Here is a 24966-nt window from a genome sequence, read left to right on the forward strand (position 1 = left end):
CACCAGGTCGTGAGTTCGAAACAGCCTCTCCGTAGATTTTACGAGGGAAAAGTTTGTCTCGGTTTATCCCTTCCCTACCACACTCATATGGGAGCCTCCGACACTGGGTCTACCCAAGTGTGCTTATCAGGATCCACACCGGTTAAAAGCTAGCAAAGCTAATGAAATGTTTCGGAAAGGCAAGACAAGATAAAGATTCTATGCAGATTAGCTGATGAATTTTTTTTCAGTGCATTAGGAATACTTTTTATACCGCAATAGATAGATATAATTGTGTGCCCACCTTCAAGTCCATTTAGGTCAGCGCGTATATTTATCTAGTTTGTACAAAAGACCACGAACAGGAGCATGAATAGCTTCTGATTATAAACCTGCGCATATATGCCAAAGGAAACAAAAGGTTAGTGTATAAAACAACTTATGATTATAAAATCAGAAATTGGGCCTCAGCAGGTTCAATGTTTGTCGGTGTAGAAAGTGATCAACTAGTGAATATTTGTAGTTTTGCTGTACGTTGTGATCGGAGGTGGCCTGGCACTCAATGACACAGGATTTATACTGGTTCGGGCAACGTGCCCTACGTCCAGTCGGGGTCGGTCGGTGACTTTATTCCTGAGCCCAGGTGCTCGAAGTTTGCAGTGGGGTTACAAACGAGAGGGAGAAAGATGGGGTGTACAAGAGGTCCGGTCGGCTCCGACCGAAAGGGCCGAGAGTGACAGGAACTTCACTACGAGCTAAGTGTTCAAGCGAATGCTTGATGTCTGAACATGATGGTTCTGTAGTTATGAGCTATCGATCTAAGGAACTCTGGCCTACTGAAATTGGTCTATTTTGTTGGAGGAAGCGTACCCCCTTTTATAGATGAAGGGGACGGCTTTACAAGTGAGAGGGAAATGGTGCGTATGCTACCGAGCCTTGTTGTCCACGCTTACCGAGCCTTGTTGCCCACACCGGCGGGTACCAGATAATGGTGGACGCCTACAACACTGTTGATGTCGCTGTAGAATGTTATATGCACATGGAAGGTCGTGCTGCCTTTTTTAGGGATGGTGGACGTCGATACATGTAAATACTGTTTGATGCCTAGAGGCATGTGCGGAGTCTCGATATGTTCACCCGGTATGGTAAATCCTGGTGCCCATACCGCTATCGATGTTCAGAGACACGTGGGAGGTCTTACCTGTATGGGAGTTTTAGCGGCCCCTACAATACTGTAGAGGGAGATGTCGGCGTCTACAATACTATTTATATCAGGGTGGCTGCAGAGTATTGTTCCGTACAGGGTATGGTCCCTGGTATAGTGGTTTTGACTTGTGAGCCTTGCCTTGCCTTTCTCCGCACGCCTTTTGGTTCCTACCGAACGGGCGTCCCCGGTCGGATGGCTCTAGTCGGCTCTGAGTGCGCCGGTCGGAGAAGAGCGATGAGCAGAGTTCTTACGAGCCTCGGTCGGAGGGACGTGGGGTCGGAGTCGGAAGTAGGGCTCGGGGTAGGCCTTCCGATCGAAGAGGCCGTCCGGAGACGGCTGGAGCCTGAATCGAGCGCTCCGGTCGGATAGGTGGGCCGAAGTAGCTGACGAGCGGGCGTTGCTCTTCTTGGGCCTGGCCTTCCGGTCGGTTGCTGGACCATCCCTTTGCCCTGTTGTTTTTAGACTCTTGGGCCGAGCCTTGGCGCAAAAGCCGGTCCCCGAGAGACCCCGGGTTTATGAACCCGACAGGAGCCCCCAAACTCCCGGGCGATTCGGGTAGAATCGTCCGGGGGATTTTTGTCTTGTCGACGGGGTGTTGTTTTAGCGGGCGTGCGCGCGCGTGTTTTTAGTTTGAGATGGATTTTTGTCAACCAAGGCGTCGTTGTGCAGCCGAGGCGTTTTTGAACTTACTGATCCCGACGTCGAAGTGCGCCATGGATCGGGCGAGGAAGTTAGTCCAAGCGTGAGAGAGCTCACTGATCCTAGCGTCGATGCGCGCCGTGGGATCGGGTGAGGGAGTTAGTTCAGTCGTGAGAGAGCTCACTGATCCTGGCGTCGGTGCACGCCGTGGTTTTGAAATGGTTAGTTCAGGGGATGGACGAGACCGAGCCCATGGGTCCTGGTGTCGTGGATCCTTGGCTTTGGCGCAGCCTGGGCAGCCGAGGTAGTTAGTTCAGTTAGTTTTTACGCGAGTTCGGAGTCGCGGTCTCTGGATTTTTGGAGCGTAGTCGGAAGTGAAGCTGTTACGCGAGTTCAGAGTCGCGGTCCCTGGATTTTTGGAGCGCGGTCGGAAGTGAAGCTGTTACATGAGTTCAGAGTCGTTTGGAGCACAGTCGGAAGTGAAGCTGTTACACGAGTTCGGAGTCGCGGTTCCTGGACTTTTGGCTTGAGCCCCCGAGCCCTGTCGGGCCTTTGTAGGGGTCGATGTGAGTTGTGTGCGTTACCGCATCCGGTTCCTCACAACCGGAGGGGCTGAGTTTCGTCGCTTGTCTCGATCGCTCAGGCTCGAAGACTAGCTCGGTGAGTTCGCTAACGGGTGTGATCGAGTGGAATCCAGGTCCGTCGTTCGTGACGGGGTTGGCATAGCCCTCTTGTGACATTCCACTACTCCTTTACCTGCAACCCGGCAGATGCCTAGGTCATTTCGGAGACTGACCCGGGTGGCCTAACGGCCTCCCCTTGATGAAGATTTTGTGGGCCTGATGAGAGGTTCAGGATCAAACGAGAAGGTTGAGATGACCCAGTTTGCCGGACCGGGCGAGGGCCGCACGGTGCTCATCTACGGTTTTCTCCCCTGGCTCTGTTGTTTGCTCATGTCGAATGAGGCAACCGCCGCTTTGTGACGCAACACGGAGCGTTCTGGTGCATTTCGCTGCACGTGCGATGCTTAGTTTCTGAGCCCCCGAGCAGTTTAGGGCCCGAATCATCTGGGAGACGTGGGCGTATGGAATGAGATGCGCGTATGGATGTATGAAATGACTTATAAGGAAATAGAGGGGTTCGGTATTGCTCACCTTGATGGCTTAAGTGATGAGGTTCGGAGAGGTTCAGTCAGAAAAGTTCGACCGGGACCTGCACTTGTCAATCATGGGCGAGTCCTTGTGTGAACAATTTTTGTATTAATGAACACATGCTCACCTTGACTGCCTGAGTGACGGGGTTTTGGAAAGCTTCGGTCGGAAATGTTCGACCGGCACCTTGACGACCTGAGTGACAGGGTTTAGAGAGCTTCAGTCGGAAATGTCCGACCGGGACCCATGCTCGTCGTTCGTGACGGAGTCGGCATGGCCTACATAGGGCGCCCCTTCGCTTCCTTACCTGTCATTCTGTGTCTATCCTGAGTGATTCGATCGACTCAGGGGGTCAGATGGTTTCTTCCGGTGGAAGACTTCGCTTTGGGTTCTTCTAGGTCTGGCCTGGGGAAGCGAGGAGCCGCCCGCGTGCGGTGGCGCTTCGGTTCCTATGCCCATTGTGTGGTAGTGGTTGATCGTGCGGTAGTGGTGGGCCATGGCCAGGCCACATCCCTTCTGATCAGGAGCCGTTCCGTCGGTCAGAGCACGTCTCATCGATCAGGGCACATCTTATCTGCATTAAATGAAAAAGAGAGAAATTCTCGCTCCGTTGTTCTGGCTTCCCCGATCGGCGCGTCCTTCCCTAACCGTTGTTCCCTTTTCCTTAAGTAGGAGAGGGGAGAGGGTTTTCGTTCTGTTCTTTTGCCTGTTCTTCATCTACCGCCGCCTTCTCTCTTCCTTTTTGCCGTGAACGTTCCTGGGAGCCACGGAGGTTTCTAGGGAAGGAAGGGGAGAGAGCGAGGGAGAAAAGAGGAACTCACCGAAATGTCGGACTGGAGGTCGTCCACCGTGAGGGCATCGGTGCTGGAGGCTTTTGTCATGAAGGGGTTTCTGCCACCGTAGGAGGTGGCGCACTAGAGGGTCCCTAGGAGGGAGGAGTTCCCACAACGTCATCCCAACGAGGTGGTTTCTTTCCTTACCTTTCATGAGCGCGGATTAGGATACCCCATGCACTGGTTCTTGCGTGGGCTCCTCAACGAGCGAGGTCTGGAGCTACAGCACCTTAATCCAACAGGGGTGCTGCATATTGCCAGCTTTGTCACCGTCTACGAGGCTTTCCTCGGGATGGAGCCGCACGTGGATTTCTTCCGGCGGTTGTTCTCTGGGAGGACCCTAACAGTGGGGAGTTCGGCTGAGACCGCGCCGGTGGGAGGTTTCACCCTGTAGAGGAAGCCGAGTGTGGGAGATGCGTACACCCCATGTGACTCCAACCAGGGATGGCATGGGGAGTGGTTTTACATCCGGAATCCAGCGGAGGCGCCGTTTTCGGCGTTCACCGGTGGGAGGCCGGTGAAGCAAAAAAGTTGGTCGTGGGGTTACGCCCGCATGGAGAGGCACAAGGTGGAGGTCATCGAGGAGGAGCTGTGGAAGCTCGTAAGGCTTGGCCTTGATGGGATGCAGGTGTTCCACACCCTCCTCCGCCGTCGGGTTGCGCCGTTGGTGGAGAGGATGCGGCCGATGTGGATGTACGGTGGCCGGTCGGACCCGGACCGTGCATCGTCGGAGGACCTGCCAGACGATGAGGTCTGGAGTCGCCTTGGTCGGGTGCTGCAGTTGAGGTCCAAGGATACGGTTGTGGGGAAACCCATACCGTTCAATGCCTCGGTCGTGTCCAACCTGGTATGATTGTTTATTTTGTTCGTGTTTCTTCCTCTGCTTTTGCTGTTTCTTGATCCCACGCCATCCGTTCTGTAGGGGCTTGAAAGGTGCAAGTCCTGGCTACACCTTCCTAAGGGACCGGAGGGTAGGGCCCGGTAGGCCGCCCAGAAGGAGGCGGCAGACGCCTAGAAGAAGAAGAGAACCAGGGAGGTTCAGCGGAAGGAAGAGAAGAAGGAGGAGGTCGCATGGCGCGTGAGGGCCAGGGAACGTAGGAGCGACGTCGAGTCAGAACTCACGTCGGATGATCCTATGGATCTAGATGACATGGTCTTCTCCGATGAGGAGGAGAGTCAGGGGGTCGTTGTGACCTCGGCGGAGCGTCGCGACCCTACGGCGATGTCCGCTGGTGAGGAGCAGGAGGCCACGCGGCATGCGGAGGTTCCTACATCGAGGAAGCGTGCGGTGAGCGTGGACGCCATCGGTGGACGGGCAGCGAAGCGGACACGGTCACCGCGCCCCTCGGTGGTGTCGTCGGTCCTGTCGTCGCCCGTGGCGGACGTGGCTGAGCGAGCCAGGCGATCTGAGGAGCGGACTGGCACTCATGCGCCGATGGGACCGATGCCAATGCCCAGCTCGCAGCCGAAGAGGCCCTATCTGCCGTGGGTGCGGTTGAGCAGTCTGGGCAGTCTAAGGAGCAGACTAGCGCCCAGGTGACGCGCGTGTTGTAGTCGGAGGACGCTCTGTCCACTGTTCCGATCGAGGAGTCCCAAGCCGGGGGTCATAGTGACCCGTAGGCCAAACAGGAGCCGGTCGGGATGACTCCACCCCCGTCTAAAGTGAGGGGCGCGGGTTGTAGCCTGGGAGCGGTCCTCGTGCTGTAGGTCCGTCGACATCGGGCCCTGCTTTCAGAGTCGTGCCACTCACCTTCCGATATGTTTTTCTTTCAGTTGTTTTTTGATATTCCGCTGGCTGAGCTTTTTCGGAGGGTGACTTACCCGCACTTTCTGTTAGCAGCCGGGGGATGTCAGGGTTGAGCGTTGCTCCGACCCCCATGTAGGAGACTTGGAGGCCTACCCTACAGTGTTCCCTCTCGGGGGTGATGCCTCTCGGGGCGGCTGTTGATAAGGCGGCAGCGGCAGCATCGATGTTGGTGGCGATCCCGGTGTCGATGGCGGGGGTTGCGTCGGAGGTAACCCTTGCAGCCCCTCCTCTGCTGGTCGCGGTGGAAGAGACAAGGGAGGGCAAGCTCCCTATCTCGCCGGGCGGAGGACCGCACGGCTTATCCTTGCCATCGGAGTCGAAGGCACCGGAGGGAAGGGCGGCCAGGATGGAGTTGGGACGCCTAGCAGCGTTCCACGGGGATGAGGTGGTGTACATCCCGTTTGATGACGAGGCAGACGTCGTGGCGGAGCCGCCGGTGTCACTGCAGGAGCTGGCGAGGTCGCCGCGGGAGCCGGTAGTGTTGCCAGGGGAGCTGGCGGTGGTCTAGTTGGAGGCTAGGCCCTCCGACGGTTCGCCGGAGGGTTACCTAGAGTGGCCTTGCCCTGAGGACCCATCGAAGGCATGGTTCATCCTCTGGGATTCCCGGGAGTGTTAGCTCTAGGGCATTTTTGGGGGACAAGGGCATGCCGCGGTGTTTGAGCTCACCAAGCTATCCGCGAAGCTTGAAAGCGCCCGAAAGCAGGCTCGGTTCGCTCGGCAGTTGGTTGAGGGTGACCTATAGCTCACCACGGAGGTGAGTTTCTGTTACTTGTCCTTGCCCTTTGAATCTTTCGTTGGTTGTTTTTAGCATGCTTGTTTTTCATAGGATATAAGGAAGATGTCGTCCCACAAGTCTTACTTCCTCCGGGCGAAATACACCCGGATGGCTGAGCTCGAGTGTCGGGTGGAGTCTGCTCGTCGTGAGTCCTAGGACCGGGTGGAAGTGGCGTGGGTGGAGGGGCAGTGTGCAGCGGAGTGGGTGACTACCACCGAGCAAGGGCTCGAGGCGATGAAAGCCCACCAGGCGGAGACTGAGGCGGAGTTGCGGGCATCCCTGGCGAGCACCGAGATGGCACTTCAAGAGGCCTTGGCGGCCCTTGAGCCACAACAGAGTGCTTTGGCATAGGAGCGGGCCACCCTGGAGTCAGCACGGATGGCCCTAGAGGCGGAGCAGACGGCCTAGTCGGAGGCAGACCAGGAGGTGCTTGTGCTCTGAGGCCGGGTGATGGGGACGGAGGAGGCGAACACCCGTCTGTGCGCGCAAGCGACTCGACAGGCGGAGGAATTCTCCACCCTTGAGAACTCTCACGCTGGTACATACCCATTCTTGTTTTTTGTTGCGTTGGTTTCTTTCTTCAGCCTATTCCTAAGCTTGTCGCCCCTCCTTCAGAGCTAGATGGAACGGTGAAGACGCTGGAGCAGGACCTAGAGATGACCAAGGCGACCCTCAGCCGGAATGCGGAGGAGCTGGCCAAGTCCCATGAAGAACGATGTGCTCTTGAGGGGGACCTTGACTAGATCCACAACATTGCCTAGCTCGTCATCTTAGAAGTCTTCGGGTTAGTGCCAAGCACTAGCGCGCCTGCTGTCCAGCTAGCGGAGGTCCTAGACGCGGTCAAGGACCTTGTCAAGAGCGAGCTGTTTTACGGGGCGTCGGGGGTGCTGACCTCAGTGGCGACGCACCACCCGAATCTAGACTTCACCACTATCTACAGCGGGTATGCTGAAGGCCTGAGCATGGAGGACATCCAGTCAATCGGGGAGAGCTTGCTACCGCACGCGTGGTCGGTGTCGGAGCAAGTTTCCACCGAGTGGGTGATGGACGTTCGCTGTGAAGACATGGCCCGAAGCATGCGTGGGGAGGATGCTTCCGAGCCTACGGATAGCATGGAGCCTGGTTTGGGGGGAACGTTGCCTCGGCCTCGATCGAGCCGAATGTCGTGCTGTCGGGGAGTGAGCAGCCTGCGCCTTCGTCGGTCGCGCCGTCAGCAGATGCCGCTAGGCCGGTTTAATAGCTTGCAGAATATAAGTAGTTAGTAAACGTAAAAAGTTTAAGTTCGTGGGGGAGCCCCTGTGTAAAACGTTCGTGTGTGTTTTAATGACTGCAATCGGTTTTTGTTTTTATGATGGAGTTGCTCCGTTCGGGGAAGCTTGTTCCCTTTCGTTCCTTAGTTTTCCCTTAGCATAATTTTGTTTCTTATTTCTTTCTCTCTCGTACCTGCCCGTTTGTCCCGTAGGCTGCAACATTGTGAGCCAGGGGCATGGCCCGCGAGGCTTGGCCGCTCGTAACCGTAGGAAAAGGCGGGGTGCGATCAGTCAGAATGTTTTAAAGCAAAGCTACGTAAGGTAAATCAAAGGAACGAACTGCCCTTTTGTTCGGGTAGGAAGGAGTTTCTCCATATGAAAGTAAAAGAGTACTTAAAGTAAAAACAAAATAGAGGGGTAGTAGAGCCCCCTAGTGGAGCCCCCGAGCGCCCTGAGCCAAAAAGTGTTCGGGTCGGGGTGCTCTTATAGGAGCGTTTGCTAAGTAAACAAAGGTAAGACTGAAACTTAGGAAAAGAAAAAGTGACCTAGCTGTTCCAAGGTGCTCGGAGAGAGCGTCGTCATTGTTGTCCTTTAGTCGGTAGGCGTCCGGTCAGATCACTTCATCCTTTAGTCGTCTAGATCCTTGCCCGCTGCGCCCCCTTCTTCGGTTGATGCCCCTTCGCCTTTTTGTCTCCTTGGCATGCCAGCCTACCCCAGCAGGCGCTTGAGGAGCTGGTAGTCCTTGTAGAGATGTTTGACGGGATAGTCATGGTTGGTGCACGGGCTCTCCATGAGCTTGTGAAAGTGACCGGGAGGGTATTGCTGGGGCTGCGTGCCCGCGTGATTGGCCATGGCGACCGACGCGGAGTTTGCCAGTCGGCGGCGATCCTTTCTGTTCTTTTTTCCCCTCTGCATGGAGGGGCCCTCGTCTTGATCCTGGCGCTTGGCCTTACCTTTGCCGTGGCCTCCATTGAAGCGCGGTGGGAACGACGCTTGCTGGAGGTGTTGGACAAAGGTCCGTGGTCCCAGGCTGTTAGGGCTGGGACTCCGGTCGACGCCGCGCATGTCTCAGTTCGGCCCGAGCCACGCGTAGATAGGCGGTCAGCACGGGGTGGTCGCCAAGTCGAGGTGAGGTGCCATTGCGGCTTCCTGTGCCACACTCTGTGGTTGTTGCGGTGATAGGGTGTAGTGCCCCAGCTGCTGCGTCCCTGTTCCTCAGACGGGGAGCGAGGTCGCGAGTTGGCATCGTGATACGGAGCACTCCGCTTGTTGAATGGCGGCGGTCTCCAGCAGTGCATGGAGGTTCCGGTGGATCACCCATTCGTGAGGGTCGCTCGGCTCGAACAGGTCGCGCAGGAGCATTGCCGTGGTGGCAATGTTCTGACTGGCCCGACCGAACTGCGGGGGATCGGTCCCCCTAACCGGGGTGTTGCGCTGGACCTGGCGGGCACGACCCCGAGCGCCGTTTGCCGGTCTATGCGCACGGAGCGTAGTGTGGTGCGCCGGGCGTGCCGGCGTAGTTGGTGGCTGAGCAGCCGCCATTGTCATAGTTCATCCCCGTGCTCAAGTGTGAGCTCGAGGGTCTCCGCGTGAGGGCCCGGAGGGGCGTGGGTCCGAAAGGACTCCATTACCCCTAGCGGCTGTTCCAGAGCGTCCGCCACAACGTACTCCTGGGACGGACGGTGGCTAGGCACCACGTCGCCGATGTTGGAGCCATCACTCCTGACGTCATCATCCATGATGTCAAGGAAATAGGTGGGAGCATAGCTCGCCATCCCCACGAACTCAGACGTGAGAGGGTGCGGCGCCAGCATCTTTTGGAGTCCCCAGGCGTATGCGTCCGTGAAAGACGCGAGACCATAGGGGAACTGGTCGTACGGCGGTTGCGTTGGGGACAACAGGGTTCCGCCGGGTATTTGGTGGAGGATAGAACGTAGTAAGTGAATAACAGCATGTATATTACTCACAGCGGGGTTTGAGCAGAGAGTTTGCTCGGAATGAAGCGCAGATGCCGCGCCGTCGAAATCGTGCGTCCTAGAGTCGATGGAGGATGTCTCTCTGACGGGTGCCGGGTCACGAGTCTCCTCGCGGAGGTGGAGTATGCCGAGCCGATCGGCGACGAAGCCCAGGCTTCTGAAGAGGAAGGCCTAGGATGGCTCGAAAACAGGTGGAACCAGCATCCCGGTGGGCGAGAGTGCGGGGAACTCCAATGAGCCGAAGCGAATCGTATCGCCCGAGCCCGCCACGGTGGGGGTGGTGGAAGAATGGGCCATCCGATGACTAAAAAAGTATTGAACGTACAACGTCTTCCCCACGGACGACGCCAACTGTTGGTGCAGAAAGTGACCAACTAGTGAACATTTGTAGTTTTGCTGTACGTTGTGATCGGAGACGGCCTAGCACTCAATGACACATGATTTATGCTGGTTCGGGCAACGTGCCCTACGTCCAGTCGGGGTCGGTCGGTGACTTTATTCCTGAGCCCAGGTGCTCGAAGTTTGCAGTAGGGTTACAAACGAGAGGGAGAAAGATGGGGTGTATAAGAGGTCCGGTCGGCTCCGACCGGAAGGGCCGAGAGTTACAGGAACTTCGCTTTGAGCTAAGTGTTCAAGCGGATGCTGGAGGTCTGAATCTGGTGGTTCTGTGGTTGTGAGCTATCGATCTAAGGAACTTTGGCCTATTGGAATCGGTCTGTTTTGTTGGAGGAAGCGCACCCCCTTTTATGAATGAAGGGGATGGCTTTACAAGTGAGAGGGAAAGGGTGCGTATGCTACCGAGCCTTGTTGTCCACGCTTACCGAGCCTTGTTGCCCACACCGGTGGGTTCCAGATAATGGTGGCGCCTACAACACTGTTGATGTCGCTATAGAATGTCAGATGCACACGGGAGGTCGTGCTGCCTTTTTCAGGGATGGTGGACGTCGGTACCTGTAAATACTGTTTGATGCCTAGAGGCATGTGAGGAGTCTCGCTATGTTCACCCGGTACGGTAAATCCTGGTGCCCATAGCGCTATCGATGTCTAGAGACACGCGTGGGGTCTTACCTGTATGGGAGTTTTAGCGGCCCCTACAATACTGTAGAGGGAGATGTCGACGCCTACAATACTGGTTGTATCAAGGTGGCTGCAGAGTATTGTTCCGTGCAGGGTATGGTCCCTGGTATAGTGGTTTTGACTTGTGAGCCTTGCCTTGCCTTTCTCCGCACGCCTTCTGGTTCCTACCGAATGGGCGTCCCCGGTCGGATGGCTCCAGTCGGTTCTGAGTGCGTCGGTCGGAGAAGAACGGTGAGCAGGGTTCTTACGAGCCCCAGTTGGAGGGACGCGGGGTCGGAGTCGGAAGTAGGGCTCGGGGCAGGCCTTCCGATCAGAGAGGCCGTCCGGAGACGGCTGGAGCCTGAATCTAGCGCTCCGGTCGGATAGGTGGGCCGAAGTAGCTGACGAACGGGCGTTGCTCTTCTTTGGCCTGGCCTTCCGGTCAGTTGCTAGACCGTTTCTTTGCCATGTTGTTTTTAGACTCTTGGGCCGAGCCTTGGCGCAGAAGCCGGTCCCCGAGGGACCCCGGCTTTATGAACCCGACAATGTCTCTCCAATCGTCCAAGGTCCCATGTGAGAGATTTTCAACGGGGTCTGGGATTAAAAACACTACTGCTCCCACAATATTGGACCAGCAAGGTCAACAAAGGTAATCAAATTGGAAATCGAAATAAATTTCAGTTTTGTGTTTCTTAATATCCCTCGTGAGCTATCAATATGTAGCTTATGAGGCATACGTATGCCATAGTATCGGATTGCTCAAGTGTTCAGTGTATGAGATATGGAATAATAAATATCGACTGGTAGCATGTCAAGAGCATTCAGAAATTAAAATAGGACAGCCCAGCTTAGATGCCAAGGTAACAAGCATTAGAAATCACGGTATAAACCCCTTATAACATCCAACTATCAACGGGAAAGGTGGTAATTTTTTTTAGGAAACAGGAACGGTTGTTTTCTTACGACGAGATATGATGATGCCTCGTCTACACTTGCTCTATCCCATTATCTTCTTCCTGGTAGACAGCTTCAGATCCTTGACAGTGGCAGAACTCCACACCGAGACATCTTTCATTGGTATAAAAGAAGCAGATAAGTAATCGAGTTGAATTAAAATATACAGCAGGATACAAGGACTACAACATCTACTGAATGGTAATGGCCTAATGGGAACAAAAACGTGAGGTCTAAAGGGGATCCATGTGTACCAAAGGAGGTCAGGTGTTGTAGCACTTAACGACGGTCAACCTCATGACGCTGCCAAGCTCATCAGCGTGTCGACGTCGGCGAGGGAGGGCTTCATGGGGACGTCCATGAGTATGGGATCATGGAGGAGCGCGGAGAGCATGGACTGTGGCCTCGCCTGGTTGGCCTCTTTTGCTCTGTTCTAAGAGGACACCTCCTCGGGATCCCTGGAACAATCCATTACTCCCAGAGTGGAACTCTGCGACGGAAGTCGACCCACAACGACAGTGACGGTGAGCTTGGCAGGGACGCTAAGATTTATGAGATAGACATGGAGCGGCGCAGTCGCATGAGCCCCTCGTGGTGTCGCCGCCGCCGCTGATGGGGATGGGGGCAAGGGTAACCGTGCAATCGAAGGAAGAAGGATGGCGCGATCCCACGAATGACCTTCGGGATGACGTTGCAGTGCTGTTCGTGGTGGTGGCGCGCTAGGGCTTCGGCGGCTCGGTGAGGAGGAATTAATCTACGATTCCTCGACGTGATCACACTCGGCATCGTGTGCGACGCTGGGAGGTTCACGGCGGCGTCCGGCGACTGGGCGCTGTTCCCTGACGCCGGGCGGAAGGGGTTGGTCCTCCGAGCTTGCTGGATCGAGACGATGTCCATCGGCGGCGGCGCTGATCAAGTTCGGCGAATGTCAAATCGTAGATGCGACTGAAGTTTCCTCATGCAGCGAGTATTAAATATAGACTGATTATGAAACTAATTATATAGTCTGTGACTAATTTACAAGACGAATCTTTTGAGCCTAATTAGTCCATGATTTGACAATATTTTGCTACAGTAAACATATGCTAATGACGGATTAATTAGGCTTAAAAATTTGTCTCGTGGAGTACTAACGGATTATATAATTTGTTTTTTATTAGCATCCGAACACCCCATGCAACATCCTCTCGATACAGCTCCTAAATTTTAGTAGTCGGATCCAAACACCCTAAGAAACGAGCGTAGATTTTACGAAATCGGCTGTGTCATAGAGCGGGCGGGTATCGCTGGGTGGGTAGGAAATTCGATGGCGAAAAAAAACACGAGGGGAGTGCAGCCACGAGGTAGAAACACGCATAAATGTTTCGGTCAGATCCGCTTGTCAGATGACGGTGGGAGATTTAGATGCGTTAGATCTAATTTTAAAGTAGATCTAACAGACAATAATTAAGGTGGGTAGTAAACATCAGGTAAGAGGCTATTTTTAATTCATTTGCTCTTTTATAGTATAGATAGATATGATGGGTAAAAAGTTTTCTTAAACTAAATATTGAATATAATTTTATAAGTTAAAATTATAAATATTAATTTTTTCTATAAATGTGGTCAGATTTTAGATTTAAGACTCTTTAAAAATGAGATTTACATTCTTTTTACAATGAATGTAGCATGGCCATGTGGGGATGGAGCAATCGGTGAGGGTGGGGAGGGGGTGTAGAGAGCTGCACGCGGAAGTGTGGTCGACAGCCGTTTTTTTTCAGGGAGATTAGGATCCTGTTTGTTCAGCCTTAGGTAATGGCGCAGTGAACCGAATCAACAAAGGTCCTGTTTGGTTACCCCTTTAGGAGCTAAAATCTAGATAAAATTTGCCTAAAGAACAAAACACTTCATCCTAAAACCTCCTAAAAACTTTAGAAGGGGTCAAAAATTTTATGAGCCCCACCTCATCCTAAAACCTCCTAAAGTACATCTAGACCCTCACTATCCCCCTCTCTCTTTCTCCAACCCTCCCCCCCGCTGCCGCCGCACGGGCCCGCCCCTCGCGCCGCCCCCGCTCCCTCCCTCCTCCACTCCCCCTCGTGCCGCCCCCGCTCCCTCGCGCCTCCGGTCCGCGCCCTCCCCCCACCGTATCTACCGCCCCTTCGCGCCCAAACCTGGCGGAGGCAGCGACGGCGCCGGGGCTCTAGCTGCTGGACCTGCCGGAGTGCCAGGGCTCCCGCTGCCGGATCCGCCGCCCTCCCGCTCCCTCGACGTCGGCGGCCCACTGCTCCCCCTGGACGCCGTCGGCCAGGCTGGATCTTGAAGGGGATCTGCGCGACGACGAGTGGCTGCGTGAGGTCATGCGCCTTGGTGGAGGTGAAGGCGATGCCGGCGTCGGGCTCGTCGTCGACGGAGACCGGGATGGAGCCCCAGTCGGCACCGGCGGTCATGGAGGCTGGGTGGGTCGCCATCGCCGATTCGCCCAGGGGGTTGTTCCTCCTCTGGCCCGAGATTCACCCAGGCGCCTGGTGGTGCGGCGGGCGGAGGGGCGCGCGCCTGCGGTGGAGCCGGCCTCGCCGGAGCGGGAGGCGGCGGGCACCGCGCCGCCGAGGGCCATCGCGACGGAGGCGAGAGGAAGAGCACAGGGGTAGCAGGGGTAGGAGGAAGAAGGGCAAAAGTGTCTTTGTTCAACAGTACTTATTGCTTTTAGTCACTTTTAGTAGGTGAAACCAAACACATTTTTAGGAGGTTTTAGATTGCTGCTAAAAGCTCATAAAACTTTTAGCTCCTAAAAATTTTAGGAGGTAGGAACCAAACATGGCCAAAATGGACTGGCAGCATGCAGTCAAGATTGGCACAGTGCAAAACATGATATGGCGAGTCCACGTGGATGCCTAGTCCGTTCTTCAATTTATCACTCATTGAAGATCTATCTACTATAATAACTCATCAATAGCTCATCTAATATGGTGTACTGTCTTAAGGAGTAAAGGGCAGACTAAAAGAGTAAACCAGATCAAGAGAATCAAAATTGATGAGTCTATGATCTTTCGTGTTAGCTGACACAACGAACATGTAGGGAAGATTGTAAGCTCGGACCCTCAGCTCAAATTTCCCACGTGCAAAAGAACAAATTGATTTTGTTATTCTTGGAGGTTGCCACCTCCACGACGTTTGGGTGGTTGTGCTTTGTCTCATACCACGTGGAGATTGTCTGATGGCTTCAAAGGAGGATTTGTTTGGAGCTTTTGTGCTTGTCCTCGTTGGAGAAAGACGAAGAGCAACTCTAGTTGATCAAAGGTTTGTTAGAGTGCCTTTATTGACCAAATCAAAATTAGTGCTCATGTTGGAGCTTACTTTGCAGGGTATACCTAGCTTGAGGCTTGGCAAACCAGTAGAGGAACGACGATCCTTGGAATTGTATCAACGGGGAGTATGTGGTTGCCAAGCCATTGAATCTCAGTAGAAAAATCGTTGTGTTGTCCTTGTCTCTTGTGGGTTTGCTTCTACACTAGCTTCTTACATGTTCTATCTCTTGCTAATGTAGTTGCTTGTACTAGTGTAGCCTTATCGCTTACCTTAAAATCACTGTTATGAGAATGATTTTTATTTTTTACTTTTGTTCTAGTTGCTTAGACTATCTTCAACAACATCACCTAAAATATAAGACATATTTCATATTTAGGTAGCGCTACAGGCAAAGGGTTCAATACCCATTTTTTGTCTTCTCCAACAACATGACCTAAAAGAGAACTTTTTCTGCAAATGAGTCTCCAGGAGAGAGGATACTCATATTTGGGTTGTGCCTCTGCTGTAACCCAAAATGGGTCTCGCATATAGGTATTCTGTTGGAGGTTGATACAGTACCATCCACGACCCATTTTTTGGTTCGGGTCTCCATATGGATCATCCATTGGAGACGGTCTTAGTTGATTGACATTGCATAAAAAACTTGTGTAGGAGCTCGTGCAACTACCTTAGTCGCCGTATTGCTTATCTTGTGCGTATGGTCTTTTGGCTGGTACGGAAGGAGTGAAATCATTATCTGACCAGTAGTTTTATTCTAATGTTTTATATTAGCTAGGATTCGTAATTAAGTTTTAGACATGACTAAGCATCGCGACAAAATTGCTCTCGTATAATGAAGCCTTCATATGGTAGCTGGAGATCCGTACGCTTTTCTGCTATCTTTGATGGGGTGATAGGTTGCCGAGAGCTATAAGATCTCAAAGAGCGAGGTTAGCACACCGACCCCTAGAGGCAACTGCTTACGTATTCGATTGGCGGTTTCGCAACGGACTATGGTGGCTAGTCCTGCATGGCAGGGCTAGTCTAGTATGTGACAATATTGTGATGCCGCGAGCAGATTTAATGATGTGACGGTTACATAATTTATAATTGCCTGTAGTGTCTAGCTGTGCTGGACAAATCCGAACTCAATGTTGGACAACATTGATAACAATGGTGTAAGTGGTGTTTCAGGTTTTTTTGTCTTGACAATTTTGGTGCCGGGTGCAGTTTGACAATTGGCTGGCTGTTGCTGGGGACTTTACGGAGTTCTCTTGGAAAGTTTAAAAAATGAAGGACTTTGGAGCTCAAAAATCTTGTAAGTTTTCAAGTGTTGTTAAAATCAAGCATGATTTATTTTGTTTGGATATGTTATCATAGCTTGTAGTATGAAGTCTCGGTTCCGTAATTCCAGAAGGCAACGTGTCCTTCATACATTCCTCCTTCCGCCTCGGGCCCGCCCGTCCTGAGGTCCGAGCTCGATGCAGCCGATCCGGCGGCGGCACCGAGGCTTTCCACTCCTCTGTCTCTCCGCCGCCCTCCTTGCTGCCGCCACTCTTTTCCCCGGCGCCGCCGTCGCCGAGGGCGTCACGCCCTCCGAGGCGCGCCGGCTCCGCGATGAGGTATGACCGGCCCCTCAGATCCGTCGCTCCTAACTCTTCTACGCACCGTTAGTTCCGTAGCTTCGCGCGCCTAGCGAGTGCTTGAGTGGTGATTTTAGCGTTTTGCTTGGAGGTGTGAGGAGTATGGTGTTCGATTGCAAGGGTGGAGGTCCCAGCCTGCTTGCTTAGGGAGCTGATTTTGGAATTTCGGTTGATGATTGAGCGAATTTTTTAGCTTGCTTAGATTGATTGTCTGCTAATGCCTGATGCGAGTTGATCAGATCGCGGTTTTGTTCTCGTTATTCTGCTATTGCACATTTGCTTTTGTTCATGCTTGGTATGTTTTACCAATTATTATGGTAAATGGTTCTACTTGATCATGTGTTAAGCTCGTAGGCGCGTCTCAATCGTATATGTTTCAGTTCACGCTCATTTGAGTAGGCTGCTAGTTACCATGTCTGTGTCACAGTGGGTGGCCTTAGCAATCAAGACCAGGATACCAAAGAACCGCCACTTCGTGGATCTTGAAGCTGATTGTCGGTGTTTCAAACCACCGTCTAGTAAATTTGTATCTGCGCGTTTGTCCCGGATGGTATGCTCAGAGGACACAATGATTTATACTGGTTCGGGCAGAATGTCTCTACGTCCAGTCTGATTCTGCTCGTGTTACCGGCACTAGTTCGTAGTAGGGGTTACAAACGGGCGAGAGAGGGAGAAGGTCCCAAGTCTCTGGTGAAAAGATCGAACGGAGTTGAGTCTTGTTGAGCTCGTTCAGCCGTGTGCTTGTGCCTCTCTCCCTCCATGGGTCGTCCTGCTTCCCCTTTTATAGGTGAAGGGGAAGGGCAGGTTACAGAGAGAGAAAGAGAGAGAAAAGGAGAAAAGCGAGGAAGAAGAAGGCCTCCAGGGTCGCGGTGTCCTTCATCTCCTTTATGCGGGTCCCGCCGGTCCTATAGACGGGGACGGCTCCACGTCGCGGCCCTGTTCGTCACTGGCGCTATACGTAGGAATCGTCAGCCGGTCGTGGCGCTCCACTCTGTTCCGTCGGGCGGCGTGGTCAACAGGTCTCCGTTCAGAAGCCGTACGGGGATTAGGCAGCACAGCCCCGGCACGCCCGACACTGTTGGCGACGTGAGCCCACAGGTATGGTCTGTCGTGGCCACGGGTCACGTCGAGACGTGCCCGCTTCCCTCACGGTGTCAGAAGTTTGACCCTGGGGTCGTACTCTTAGGCCCGTAGTGGTTGGAGGCGGTATGGATCCCCGTCGGGCGAGACGTAAACCGCGCCCAAGGGTTCTGGCAAGACAGAGCCCGCGCCCTCGGGGTCGGGCGAGACGGAGCCCGCGCCCTCGGGGTCGGGCGAGACCTTAAATACGTCTTGGACCATCCGGGCGAATTAACGTTCGTGGCCGTTAACTTCCCTCCTCCGGGTATCCCTAATATCGATACCCGACACTGATGTTGGCTGGCTGTGGTGGATTTAGCGATTGGCCAAAACTAGGGCAGAAAATTAAGGGCATAAAGATATCTATGCTGGCCGTCGTATCGGAAAATAGCAAAAATAAAGGAGAATTTCCTAGTCGAGATGGCGATTGAACTCCATGCTTAACTATATGGCGGGCCGCACAAAACTAGGTAGTTCTTCAAGATTTGCTTCATTCAAATCTCATGAGCAAAATATGAAACCAACGTCTTCTCTGGTTTCTACTGTTTCTTGTTTTGGAGGTAGGGGAGGTATGCTTCAATTGCGTTGCAGGACCACGAGCAAAATAAGAAACCAATGTCACTTCTCTTCATTTTGTAATCCTATTAAAGATGCTTAAAATAGATTGTCTAATCTAAGTCAATGTGCTAGATCCTTTTGAATGTGGAAATAGCGACAAGTGAAAACTTACCTGACAATATTAAGATGCTTGTCTGCTTGCAAACCGCTTCCTCGGGCAGATGGTCATGTTTACTCAGATAGTCAAGCGTCCAGTGAAGGACGGTAAGAGCCGAGGTCCGGAAGGATTTGTGGAGGAATGAGCGACCAAGGGTGGGAAGCTGGGAACCGCTGTTCCCATTCAGCAAACTGGAAGGAGTGAGCCTGGAGTCACACCAGGTGACCTGCCAGGATGCGATGGATGATGCAGGCAGTGCTACTGTGTGGGTGAGCCGGTGAGGGCTGGGATCGAGAGCAGGATAGGTGCCGCCAGGGTTGTTGATTTACTCCTGCCAGCCATTTGCTAGCTAGGGTTGGCATTGGGGAATCCCTGACTCCGGTGGCGTCCTCTGCTCAATGGTAAGGAGAGGAGGTGAGAGCGAGCTGAGAGTGAGGCAATAGCCGTGCATGCGTGCCTTGGTACTGGGAGTTGGTATTGGGCCAGACAGTTAAATGGGCTGCTGGAGTGATTTATAGCCTGGGAAACTGGGGCCGTTAGTTTGGACAGGCTGAAATATTGGGGAGGTAACATTTGCTAAGCGAAAAACTAGGGCCTCGGGCCTAGTGACTGGTCCGCCCTGTTAGCTGGGCTAAAATATGAACCCAAACTATGAGGCGCAGCTGCGGCCAGTACAATTCTCTGAGATAAATTCTCCAAGGAACTTGATTTCCACATAGATATATCTTCCACATCACTCTTTTACGATAGCATGTGTTAATTTGGCAACCGATCATATTCGTTATCTTGTCTTGGATTAACTCATACCTACAAGGACAAGCTAGCCTTGTTGTTGACCCCTTATTTTATGGCAAGATTTATTTGCTTAAACACTGGCTCAAAATAGCATCTTTCATGTAGGTGAAAGATATGTTCTATCATGCATTTGATGGGTACATGAAGTATGCTTTCCCACTCGATGAGCTGCGACCCTTAAGTTGCCAAGGTGAAGACTCCCTTGGTGGTTACGCACTCACTCTTGTAAGAAACTGAGATTTGTGTGTATTTCATACAATCTGTCACCATCATGGACCTGTCATCATTCATGAGCATTTGCTTCATTGAACAGATCGATTCTTTGGATACCTTGGCTTTGCTGGGTGATAAGGAGAAATTTGGTGCTGCTGTGGAGTGGGTTGGTAAGAATGTCCGCTTTGATATTGTAAGTAAACATGTGGACCATTAAGTGAATTTAGTTTTACTAACCAGATACTTCAGACTGAATATTCACTAGAATCAAGTAACTGTATTGAATTTGTTTTGCCGATACATGGTCAATTCTTGAGTTTGCATCTAATGTGAATGGGTAGATGCTAATTAACATTTATGCATCCATTTGGTAGTCTCTGATTCTCTGATTGGCAGCAAGATTTTTAGCTACTAACTGAAAGTACTACTTATGTGAATGTGTAGTTGCAATCTCATTTCCAAATTTGCATGTATTAAAAGTTTAAAACCTTTGTGAATGTGGTTACACTATCTTTACGCCCTTTTAACCAAATACTACCATAATTCTCTCATCTGATAGAAAGTACTTCAGCTCATTTTCAGTATCTCCTATTGACTGGATAGTTTATAACTTTGCATGTAAGAACTTGTATACTGTTGGGTTTGTGAAAAAAAAAAAGCTAAACTGGCTTGCTCTACAACTACAAGCCATATTTGACAATTTAGAATATTGTAGTGTAACAGAGCACATTCTTGAAAGTTTTAGACTTATAACTTACTTAGGTGAGTCATGATGATTATATCTGTTGCAGTATATGTTAAATTTTGCATTTCGGAAGCTCTGCACTAATAATCAAATGGTATTCCTGAAATATGATCACTGTAGCTTCTAATCTAGTCCCTCTGTTCCAATTGTAAGTCCTTTTAGATTTGTATTGAGTCAAACTTGTCTAACTTCGACCAAGTTTATAGAAAGATATATATACATCTACAATATCAAATAAATGCACTATCAAAATAAATTTCATGGTGCATCTAGTGAATCTAGTTTGGTGTCGAAGATGTTTGTGCATCTTTTTATAAATTTGGTCAAAGCCAAACAAGTTTGACTTGTTGGTCCCTGGGATCCCTGCACAGGTAAGCAGCTAGCTTACCAGCACACCCACACACTCACTTTGGCTAGAGGTAGAAGAAAGGGATGAGCACAGCACACACACAGCCGAGCAGCAGCAAAGCTGCTCTGAATGTTGCTTCAGCTGAACTGAATGTTTCCATTGCCTTGTGGTGATATATATACAAGCTACAAGTACCATACAAGGTACAAGGTACACCTACTCCTATGTCCTCTAGGACATGGTTGATTTCAGCCCACTACTTGGTATGGCTGAGGTATGCCAATACCAACTAATGTACTAACTAGTACTAGGTATGGCCTATTGCCTTACTGCTACAACAATCAGCACAACAGAGACTTGACCAAATGCCAACTCTACTTTGCAGCAAAACAAGGAGAGATCAGCAACAGATTATGTCTTACAATTCTTCCCCTAATCCTGCTGCTATCCTGAAGCCTTGACCTCATCCATGCCAATCATTTTCCTCAGCTCCATGAACCACAGGCGCCCGAGTGACTTGGTGAGGATGTCAGCGAGCTGTCTGCCGATCTCGACGAACTCGATGACGATCTGTCCATCGATGCAGTCCCGATGGAAGTGGAACTTGATGTCGATGTGCTTGCTCCGGTCGTGGAGGACTGGGTTCTTGGCGAGGGCGATAGCGGGCTGATTGTCCACCATCAGAGCTGGCGGGTGAGCTTCCTCGCCGGTCAGCTCGCCCAGCAGCCGGCGTAGCCAGACAGTTTGGCACGCCGCCGTGGCCGCTGCAACATACTCCACCTCACATGTTGACAGCGTCACGATCTTTTGCTTCAGCGACTGTCAAGCAATGGGGGCCGCTCTAAGGAAGACGAGCACACCAGAGGTGCTCCGTCGCCCGTCGATGTCGCCCGCCATGTCTGCATCGCTGAAAACCATGAGCTCTGGCGCACCTTCCTTGGTTTTGGGGGTGCCTCACTGAAGACCGTGAGACGCAGCCCACCCTTGCCGCCATGCTTGGGGAAGATGATCGCTTGATCGAGCGTCCCCTTGACGTAGCGCAGTAGCCTCTTCACCGCCGTCTAGTGATCTTCACACAGGTCCTCCATGAAACGTCTGACGTACTCGACCGCGAACGCGATGTCCGACCGAGTGTGCGTGAGGTAGCGCAGCCCGCCGACGATGCTCCGGTAACGCGTCGCGTCCACCTTTGCCGCGGTGCTGTGCTTGGACAGCTTCAGCCGCTCCTCCATCGGAGTCGCGCACGGCTTGCACTCCGCCATGCTGTCGCGCTCCAGCAGCTCCTCAGCGTAGGCACGCTGGCCCAGGGAGATGTACTCCTTCCCTTGCTTCACCTCGATGCCGAGGTAGTAAGAGAGCGCGCCGAGATCGCTCATGCGAAATCGAGCCGCCATCTCACGCTTGAAGCTGTCGATGTCCTCCGCACGCGCTCCAGTGACGATGAAGTCGTCCACGTACACGCCGACGGCGAGCTCCTCCTTCCCCCATTGCCGCGTGTAGAGCGCGTGCTCCGTGGCATAGCGGGTGAACACGAGGTCGCCCAAAGTGGCGTCGAGCTTGGCATTCCAAGCCCGAGGAGCCTGACGAAGCCCATAAAGCGCCTTGCGCAGCCTGAGCACCTTGTGCTCTGCTTCCTTGACGGCGAAGCCCGAAGCTTGCTTGACGAAGACCGTCTCCGCGAGCTCACCGTTGAGGAACACCGACTTGACGTTGAGGTGGTGGACGCGCCAGTCCTTCGTCGCTGCCATGGCGAGCAGCAGGCGGACCGACTCCATGCGCGCCACCGGCGCAAAGACTTCCTCCAAGTCAATGCCCTCGCGCTGGACGAAGCCGCGGGCGACGAGCCGTGCCTTGTACTTGACGATGGCGCCGCGCTCGTTCCTGATGGGATAAGTCTCTGTGTTGGCTGGTCTTTATGGGGCAGCAGCATATGGTTCTTGTGGCTGCATGGTGGTCTTGCTGTCCATCAAGGACAACATCCTTGATTAGCATCTTAGCATCTAGGACAACATCTTAGCATCTAGAACATCTGTTTTAGGACAGCATATTAGCATCTAGCATCTTGGCATATGCTTGGCTGGCTAGCAGCCTATAAATATGTATCCCCAACCCCTCAGGTTGGCATGGTATTTGTGTGAGAAATAAAACAGAAAATTGCCCTAACTCCTAGTGTCATCCTCTCTCGATGAGAGTAAGAATTCTGCTAATACCAAGAGTAAGAATTCAGCGGCTAACAACTGGTATCAGAGCCGTACTATTGTGTAGCCTGAGCATCTCCCTTCCGAGCCTCGCAACAGCCCCAGCTGGGAGCAGCAGCAGCTCCGGCCGCTCCTGCTCACTCCTCTCCCTCTGCGCAGCTCGTCTGAAGCAGCCCTCTTCCCACGCAGCAGCCCCCCGGTAGCGCGTCATGTCCGCAGGACAGTCTCAGTGCTCGGTCGCCTCGAGCACGCGGCGTCGGTAGGAGGCCGAACTTGCCGCAGCAGAGGAACGCGAGCGAGCGGCGGCAAGGGCGTCGAAGCTGGCAGCGGCGGAGCTGGCAGCAGCCAGAGCGGAGGCGGAAGCGGCGGCGGCGGCGGATGCAGCGCGTGCGGCGGCAGCAGAGGTCGAGGTTCTGCGCGGCAGCATCAGCAGCTCCATTTCTGCTGACGACAGCGCCGACGCGGACCTCGAGCTGCTGGGGAGGGAGGCAGCGCGAGCGCGGGCGGCGCGGTGGGCAGCCGCGCACACCCACGAGCGCGGCGGCAGCCCAGACAGGCGCGGATGCGCCGGCGGCGCTCCTGGAGGAGGCGCGCACGGCAACGGTGGCGGACGGGTCGATGGAGAGCGCGGCCTTCACATGCAGCGTGGCTCTCTCTCCCCGGATCGGTACCGTGGTTACCACGGGCTCCAAGCTGTTGTCAGGGACTGTTGTCAGGGACGTCGGCCCCGGCGGTGGGTGGCCTACCCTCACTAAGACCAACTACGTCGAGTGGGCTGCGGTGATGAGGGTAAAGCTCCAGGTGCGACACATGTGGGAGGCAGTCCGGTACGGCGACGTCGACTACGACTAGGATCGACGGGCGCTGGATGCCCTCATCGCTGCAGTCCCATCCGAGATGCAGTTCTCGTTTACCAACAAGCGGACTGCCAAGGAGGCTTGGGACGCCATTGCTGCGGCACACATCGGCAGCGACCGCGCCCGCAAGTCCACACTGCAGGCACTTCGCAAGGAGTGGGAGAACCTGGCCTTCAAGCCATGTGAGGATGTTGATGACTTTGCTCTCCGTCTCAACACTCTGTCGCAGAAGATGGTGTAGTTCGGCGATGACACCTACGGCGAGGAGAGAGCTGTCGAAAAGCTCTTCCGCTGCGTCCCCGAGAAGTATAAGCAGATGGCTCGCTCGATCGAGTCTCTGCTGGATCTCTCCACGATGTCGATCGTGGAGGCGATAGGTCGTCTCAAGGTCGTCGACAGTGACGAGCCACAATCTCTCTCGGGGCCCATCACCACTGGCGGGAAGCTCCTTCTCACTCGGGAGCAGTAGGTTGCCTGCCAAGGTAACCGGAAGAAGGGGGAGCCTTCTTCCACGACAGGCGGCCGCAAGCGTGGCAAGCCGCGCAAGGCGCGCAGAGACGCCCAGGCCGGGGCGCGAGGACGTGCCGAGGGTGATGCCCGCGGAGGCGCCCAGGGCGGCGCCGCCGACAAGCACAAGACGGCACAAGACGACACCTGCCGCAACTGCGGCCAGCTTGGCCATTGGGCCAAGGACTGTCGATAGCCACGACGCGGCCAGGCCCATGTCGCACAGGCGGAGGAGGAGGTGCCGGCTCTGTTCATGGCACATGCAAGCATCGAGCTACCTCCAGCGGCACCGGCCGCAGCGGCTCTCCTCCACCTTGACGAGCCAAAAGCACACGCCCTCCTCGGCGACGGCTCTGACAACGACAAGACTGACGGGTGGTGCCTCGACACCGGTGCCACCCATCACATGACCAGTCGACGGGAGTTCTTCACCGAGCTTTTCTCCAGCGTCCGAGGCTCCGTCAAGTTTGGGGATGCCTCCGGCGTGGAGATCAAGGGCGTCGGCTCCGTCACCTTCACCGCCGTGTCTGGTGAGCACAGGCTGCTCACCGGAGTCTACTACATCCCCGCGTTGAGGAACTCTATCATCAGCTTGGGACAGCTGGATGAGAACGGTTCGCGCGTGGTGGTTGAGGATGGAGTCATGAGGATTTGGGATCGCCGTCGTCGCCTTCTTGCCAAGGTAACCAGAAGCGCAAATCGACTTTACGTCCTTAACGTGCAGGTGGCACAACCCCTCTGTCTCGCTGCTCGTCGGGATGACGAGGCGTGGCAGTGGCACGAGCGCTTCGGGCACCTTCACTTCGAGGCCCTAAAACGGCTCAGTGCCACGGAGATGGTGCGAGGCCTGCCGTGCCTTGACCATGTGGAGCAGCTCTGCGACGTCTGCGTGTTGACGAAGCAGAGGCGACTCCCCTTTTCCCAGCGGGCG

At 53.6% G+C, this 24966-nt stretch overlaps 1 protein-coding gene and 1 long non-coding RNA gene across 2 annotated transcripts in view; one reads left to right on the forward strand and one right to left on the reverse strand.

The window, feature by feature from the left end:
* Nucleotides 1-281: 281 nt before the first annotated feature.
* LOC136456637 (uncharacterized) lies at nucleotides 282-12533 on the reverse strand. Its single transcript, XR_010759450.1, has 3 exons — nucleotides 11882-12533; nucleotides 11637-11741; nucleotides 282-371 (listed from the first exon to the last, which is right to left on the reverse strand). It is a non-coding gene; the product is annotated as an uncharacterized lncRNA (long non-coding RNA).
* Nucleotides 12534-16294: 3761 nt separating this feature from the next.
* The window catches only part of LOC136456639 (alpha-mannosidase I MNS4-like), a 36603-nt gene continuing 27931 nt past the window's right edge, over nucleotides 16295-24966 (forward strand). The window contains exons 1-3 of the mRNA XM_066456564.1: nucleotides 16295-16516; nucleotides 19272-19391; nucleotides 19480-19572. Of these exons, the coding sequence (XP_066312661.1) occupies nucleotides 16376-16516; nucleotides 19272-19391; nucleotides 19480-19572 (354 nt within the window). The 5' untranslated portion in view covers nucleotides 16295-16375. The remainder of the gene's footprint in view (nucleotides 16517-19271; nucleotides 19392-19479; nucleotides 19573-24966) is intronic.

Source organism: Miscanthus floridulus, chromosome 6, assembly GCF_019320115.1.
Source record: "Miscanthus floridulus cultivar M001 chromosome 6, ASM1932011v1, whole genome shotgun sequence".
NCBI lineage: Eukaryota > Viridiplantae > Streptophyta > Magnoliopsida > Poales > Poaceae > Miscanthus > Miscanthus floridulus.